At 40.1% G+C, this 7,133-nt stretch overlaps 1 protein-coding gene across 3 annotated transcripts in view; it reads right to left on the bottom strand.

Moving 5' to 3' along the window:
• Positions 1-498: 498 nt before the first annotated feature.
• The window catches only part of LOC106564404 (zinc finger protein 501), a 127,289-nt gene continuing 120,654 nt past the window's right edge, over positions 499-7,133 (bottom strand). Inside the window, exons 2-3 of one of the 3 annotated variants that reach the window (XM_045690980.1) lie at positions 3,512-3,683; positions 499-2,012 (exon numbers count right to left, since the gene is read on the bottom strand). In XM_045690980.1, coding sequence (XP_045546936.1) covers positions 886-2,012; positions 3,512-3,683 — 1,299 coding nt within the window. In that variant the 3' untranslated portion in view covers positions 499-885. The remainder of the gene's footprint in view (positions 2,013-3,511; positions 3,684-7,133) is intronic. The other 2 variants (XM_045690982.1, XM_045690981.1) reach the window with 2 other exon arrangements.

The following is a 7,133-nucleotide window of genomic DNA, read 5'->3' as shown; positions in this document are numbered from 1 at the left end:
CCTCAACATTTATTTTTCCTGGATGTTTTGTCCTTGGGGTTTCGCCTGCCAAATAAGTTCTGTTATACTCACAGACATCAGTGTTTTAGAAACTTGGAGTGTTTTCCATCCAAATCTACTAATTATATGCATATCCTAGCTTCTGGGCCTGAGTAGCTGACAGTTTACTTTGGGCACACTTTTAATCCGGACGTGAAAATAGCACCCCCAAGCCATAAGAAGTTTTAATGATTGATACTTAAGATGATTATATATTACATAGGTGAAAAAAATCTGTCAATTGAAATAAATGAATTAGGCCCTAATCTATGGATTTCACATGACTGGGAAAACAGATATGTATCTGTTGGCCACAGATAACTTTAAAAAAGGTAGTGAGTATCTGGTGTGACCACCATTTGCCTCATGCAGTGCGACATCTCCTTCACATAAGATAATGGGTTTCATTTATTGATGTATTGAAAACATGTCATGGAAATTACCACCAGGGACTCAAAGTCAAACATAAATGAATCATTCTTTATTATCAGCAAGCTGGAGAGGTTGCAACAAACGTAATGCACCATAGTACACGTTGGTCAGGAGCTCTTTCGGGGCAGTCCTGTTAGTTCTCTTATATACTTCTTAAACAGAAAAGTTATATTTGCATGATTTACATTATTCATCCTTAACGTTTGATTCCTGCATGTAACTTATAGAACATATTCTGGGCATTCTGCCAAAAGGTCTGACTGTCTCCCCCTCACATCTCCACCCAGCACCTACAGGAACCAATGATTTATGAGACAAGATGTACAATTCAAAGAGCTCTCTTCAGACAACATTTCCCCCACACATGAATATACACCTACTATTGGTGAAACATTATTTAATGGATAATATGAGTTAATAAAATAAGATACAGCTCTGAACTCCCCCCCCCTGGTGTTCGCTCAGGGTTCCTGAATGATTAAAGCTCTTCCCACACTGATCACAGCTATAAGGCTTCTCTCCTGTGTGTATGCGCTGGTGTATAATCATGGATCCCGAGTCACTGAAGTTCTTCCCACACTGATCACAGCTATAAGGTTTCTCTCCTGTGTGTATGCGTTGGTGTTTAGTCAGGTGTCCTGACTGATTGAAGTTCTTCCCACACTGATCACAGCTATAAGGCTTCTCTCCTGTGTGTATGCGTTGATGTTTGCTCAGGGTTCCTGATCGACTGAAGCTCTTCCCACAATGATCACAGCTATAAGGCTTCTCTCCTGTGTGTATGCGCTGGTGTGTAGTCAGGGCTCCTGATTGATTGAAGCTCTTCCCACACTGATCACAGCTATAAGGCTTCTCTCCTGTGTGTATGCGTTGGTGTAGAATCATGGATCCCGAGTCACTGAAACTCTTCCCACACTGATCACAGCTATAAGGCTTCTCTCCTGTGTGTATGCGTTGGTGTTTAGTCAGGTGTCCTGACTGATTGAAGTTCTTCCCACACTGATCACAGCTATAAGGCTTCTCTCCTGTGTGTATGCGTTGGTGTTTAGTCAGGTGTCCTGACTCATTGAAGCTCCTCCCACACTGATCACAGCTATAAGGTTTCTCTCCTGTGTGTATGAGTTGGTGTCTAGTCAGGGCTCCTGTGTGATTGAAGCTCTTCCCACACTGATCACAGCTATAAGGCTTCTCTCCTGTGTGTTTGTGTTTAGTCTGGGCTCCTGACTGATTTAAGTATTTCCCACAATCAAAGCAGTTATAAGGTCCCTCCACAGAATTAATTCTCAGATGATATTTTAAGGTTTTAGATGCATGCTCTAGAGTGTGAATTTGCTCATGAATTGTCAAGTCCTGTTTAGCAAAACTCTTCCCACAGTCAGAGCAGCAGTGGTGAGGTTTCTTCCCTATACCTCTATGCTGGTGTTTCTTGAGGTGTTCTGGTCTGGAGAGACTCTTCTCTTTCTTGTCAGCATCATGATGTTGTTGAGGCTCTCCAGATGATAAGCCCCTCCCTCTAAGAGAGCAACGATTAGGGATGTCCCCTGTGAAACAAAGACATTGAATAGTTCGATTTTGCAAATATGGGTCCATAAACAGATGGGTCCTTCCTTGAAATGAATGCCATTTGCTTCCCTTTTATATTTTTCCAGTAGAAATTGTGCACCAGTATTACATTTTACATCTGTTATTAAATAATATGAATAAAGACTTGCTAAAGTGACAAAATTCTGAATTTTGAAAATTCTGAAGTCGCTCGGTCAACCCTGTGTAACTTCTAGAAAGATTTTAACCCAACTAATACAATAATTTCTCCAAGTTTTACCATCATTGAGTAAAGTTACAAGAGCAGAATAATATGATTATTGTGAATAGTCAATTAGTGTAAGAGTTTGATTTAAACGTTGACATGCTTTGAAGTAACAATTTCCCTAAAAAACCTGTTTACATGGACACATCTGAAATCAGGCTACCTGACGGGACTTTGATAAATGCTGAAAATTGCCAATCAAAATAAACATTCTACCACAGCGACTATGTTATTATTTTGAAGCAGTATATAGTTTGTATGTGAAAACTATTTCTAAGCTGTATACTTTCAGTTTTTCCTGAAGTCACTGCACTCGAGCAAAAGAATGAAGCTTGCGCTGCTTGTGTTAGCACATGCACAGATTAAACACACCTCTATAACTCTGATTAAGGTGTTTACATGTCCTAATCATTCTACAGATTGTTCAGAAAACCAGGTATTTTTAAAGGCGTATCCTTACTTCGGTTATTACCTTACACCAATTAAGATAAGCAGATTAAGGTGTTTACATGACTAATGCCATACTCGGCCTACTGCCATAACTAGTTTAATGTCAAATTATGAGTGTGCATGTAAAGCCCTAGTTATTTGGTTACTTCGACAGTCATTTCTGAACATTATTTATTTCATGTAATTAGTGATTCATTTACATCTGTCCCTCATTTTAAGATCAACCCATGTTTTAATATGGTGAAACTGTTCCTGACATTTTTTGGGCAAAAGAAACACTGAATGTCAAATCATAGAGTAAAAGCAGGTGAGCTGGTTCTAGTCTTATCGATTCTATGTTGTTTTTTGTAGAAAACTGAGCAAGTGAACCATTTTACCCAGAAATTGGTAGAATAATTTTTTTGTGTGAAGCTAGCATTCAATTTCCACTCCCTGTGGAACAAAACTAGCTTCCATTACCCCAGTCATAAGCAAATTTGTGGCTGATTTAAAGGGCTATTTTACCACTGTAAACTAGTGGTTTTGTTGTTTTCAGTAATCCCGTTACTTTATTTAGCACATTGGCACTTAATACAGTATGTATTTTCATATAACCTTGAGATGGGAAAACATGTTATGAAATTGAACATGTGCTCTTCATGAAAGAATGTCAAAATTAGGTTAAATCAAACATTTTTGGGGGGGACCAAGTTACACTTCTCAAACTTGTGTGGAACTACCAAATATTTTCATCAATATATAATTAACCAATTAATTGTTACAGAAGCAGACTAATCCACACACCATGGTTCTTACTTAATGAAATAAAATCTCCATCTTCCTCTTCTCCTTCTCGTCTCTCAGTTCCACTCTGCCCCGGTGTTTTCCTACAGTCGACCAGAACCAGTAGTAAAGTACGGAGAGGCAGTCGACCTGGGGACTCCTGGAGGGTGGAGGGGGACGGGCTAGCTTTGTCCTGTTGGCCACAAGAAGTTTACAGTTGATCATTAAACCAAATATTGTATTAATTCAGTCTAAACCTCTGATTTGGGTGCAACCCTCAAATATCTCATTTTACCTGAAATGTTCAATCGTTCACTACAACCCACAAATCTAAGAGCATTGGATTGGTGGAGGCATGGGCTAGTTTCCACCATATTTCTTGTACCAGTCATTTCCTATCAAAACAGAGCAGAAGAGGAGAAGCAAGAGGGACAATAGGGCCCAAAATCTGGCTTCTGGCTTATTTGATCATACATACATTTTCGTAACGAGTAGGTTGTTAGGAGTGTATTGGTAAAAGTAGGACACGTGACATCCCAGCAACTTTGAGAAAAAACTATGGAAGTAGTACCTGGTCGTCACTAGTTACCACAAACAAAGCCATAAACCCCACCCATTTCTACAACTAATGTGATTTTAACCCTAACTTGAAAACACAAACTTTATGCCTAACCATAAATAAATAAAAATATGATATAGATGGTTGACATTGTGGCAACTAGTGAAAACATGCATATCTGCCCTCTCATTGGCTGTAATCGTCCCACCTGATCTTGACTCTTCTCGATAGCCTTCAAGTGGCGTTTCAAACTGAACAGACCTCAGCCCTTGAATTGCGTTTTACATCCGAGTGTACCTTAAAACGTCCCTTGCCCAAGCGAGGGAGAGTGATAATCGGAGGCAACGTCCTTGGTGGAAATCTTGAAGTTTAACTTCATTGGGAAAATGGGCAGCATTGGGAAGTTTGGATGAAAAGCGTGCCAAGAGTAAACTGCCTGTTTCTCAGGCCCAGAAGCTAGAATATGCATATAATTAGTAGATTTGGATAGAAAACTCTAAAGTTTCCAAAACTGTTCAAATAATGTCTGTGGGTATAACAGAACTCATATGGCAGGCAAAAACCTGAGAAAAATCCAACCAGGAAGTGGGAAATTTGAGGTTTGTAGTTTTTTTTAAGTGATTGCCTATCCAATATCCTGCGTCTATGGGGTCAGATTGCACTTCCTAAGGCTTCCACTAGATGTCAACAGTCTTTAGAAAGTTGTTTCAGGCTTCTATTGTGAAAGGGGAGAGAATAAGACCACTCACAGTAAGTGGCTCAGCTGAAAGCCTTTAGTTGTTAACCTGTTGGGGATAGGGGGCAGTATTTGCACGGCCGGATAAAAAACGTACCCGATTTAATCTGGTTACTACTCCTGCCCAGTAACTAGAATATGCATATAATTATTGGCTTTGGATAGAAAACACCCTAAAGTTTCTAAAACTGTTTGAATGGTGTCTGTGAGTATAACAGAATTCATATGGCAGGCAAAAACCTGAGAAGATTCCTTACAGGAAGTGGCTTGTCTGACCATTCCTTGAGCTTCTTGACTCTGTTTATTGAAGACTGAGGATCTTTGCTGTAACGTGACACTTCCTACGGCTCCCATAGGCTCTCAGAAGGCGGGAAAAAGCTGAATGATGTAATTCCAGCTCCAGGCTGAAACACATTAGCGCTTTTGGCAAGTGCTCTATCAGAGGACAATGGGCTGAGGCGTGTGCACGAGTCGACCCCATGTTTTATTTTCTTTCGTCTGTGAACCTAAACACGCTTTCCCGGTCGGAATATTATCGCTTTTTTATATTGAAGCAACATCTCAAGACATCAGTCAGGAAGTTAACACTCGGGCGCAAATGGTTCTTCCAAATGGACAATGATTCCAAGCAAACTTCCAAAGGTGTGGCAAAATGGCTTAAGGACAACAAAGTCAAGGTATTGGAGTGGCCATCACAAAGCCCTGACCTCAATCCTATAGAAAATGTGTGGGCAGAACTGAAAAAGTGTGTGCGAGCAAGGAGGCCTACAAACCTGACTCAGTTACACCAGCTCTGTCAGGAGCAATGAGCCAAAATTCAACAACTTATTGTGGGAAGCTTGTGGAAGGCTACCTGAAACGTTTGACCCAAGTTAAACAATTTAATTGCAATGCTACCAAATTCTAATTGAGTGTATGTAAACTTCTGACCCACTGGGAATGTGATGAAAGAAAGAGCTGAAATAAATCATTGTCTACCATTATTCTGACATTTCACATTCTTAAAAAAAAGTGGTGATCCAAACTGACCTAAGACAGGGAGTTTTTACTAGGATTAAATGCCAGGAATTGTGAAAAACTGAGTTTAAATGTATTTGGCTACGGTCTATGTAAACTTCCGACTTCAACTGTACCTTCCTAATACAAGTACATGTCTAGTGGTTCCTGTAAATGATTAACTAATGTGCATGTCCAATAGCCTTCAGAAGACCAGGCATGACCCAGAATGGTTAAGCCTGTATTGACTCAGCTTGCACAAACACATTGGTTCTGCTTACACATATACTAATGGTTAACCCTATATCGATTCTGCTTACTACTTCTAAGAAAACAGTATAGGTACTGGAAAATCCAACACTTGCACTCCTGTCAGGTAGCTAGCTACAGTTACCCGTAGCTGGCTAGCTAGTTTCATAGTTTGGTAATTTATTCCAATACATTTCAGAATTGCACTCCTCACTACAAAACTAACCCAATTTGCCAACACTAATATATATTTTTATAATTGCAAGCTAGCTTAATATTTTTACTGAGATACTGAAAATGCAGGTTGCTGATAAAATTTTACACTTAGCGGCCACCAGAGTTTGACATGTGACGACAGTTTGCAATGATTTGTGGGTCATATCAACCCCGTTGTTCACTCACTCCTTCAAGCTAAATCTAGGGCCAATGTTAGACCTCCCTTAAGATGGCAATCAAACTGCATCCGGTTTCGACGGGGATACCACCAAGGGGAAAACTACGTGTTTGGACTGCAGCCATTTATTTTCTTTGTTAGAACGGCCACTTGAATATCTGGTAAAATAATGGCTAATGTGTAAGAAATCAGTGAAGGAATGTGAACATGTGCACTCTTCGGGAGGGAGGAGAGAATTAGGTCATAGTCACAGATTTCTAAACATGATTGTATGAACTGCCTTAATTTTGCTGGACCCCAGGAAGAGTAGCTGCTGCGTTGGCAGCTAATGGGGATCTATAATACATACTGTAATGAAACAAGTAGGGAGCAGGTCTCGCACCCTCGACCTTCTATCCCGAAGTCCAACTAGCTATAGAATGCCGCAAAAGCATGCTCAAGCGGTAGAGTCGATATCCGCGCTTATAAACCCAGGGTCGTTACAATACAAATGATATAGTTGTAGGCTACTTTAAAAAAAAAATGTAACCTTTAATTTACTAGGAAAGTCCGATATAGAAACAAAAACGTATTTACAATGACGGCCTATGAACAATGGATGAATAGCCTTGTTCAGGGACAGAACGACAGATGTTTACCTTGTCAGCTCGGGGATTCGGTTATTGACCCAATGCTCTAACCACTAGGCTACCTGCCGCCCCAAACAGAA

The sequence above is a fragment of the Salmo salar genome, chromosome ssa12 (genome assembly GCF_905237065.1).
Source record: "Salmo salar chromosome ssa12, Ssal_v3.1, whole genome shotgun sequence".
Taxonomy (NCBI): domain Eukaryota; kingdom Metazoa; phylum Chordata; class Actinopteri; order Salmoniformes; family Salmonidae; genus Salmo; species Salmo salar.
The sequence above is the reverse complement of the archived record's forward strand: the minus strand, read 5'-3'. Positions and strand labels throughout refer to the sequence as shown.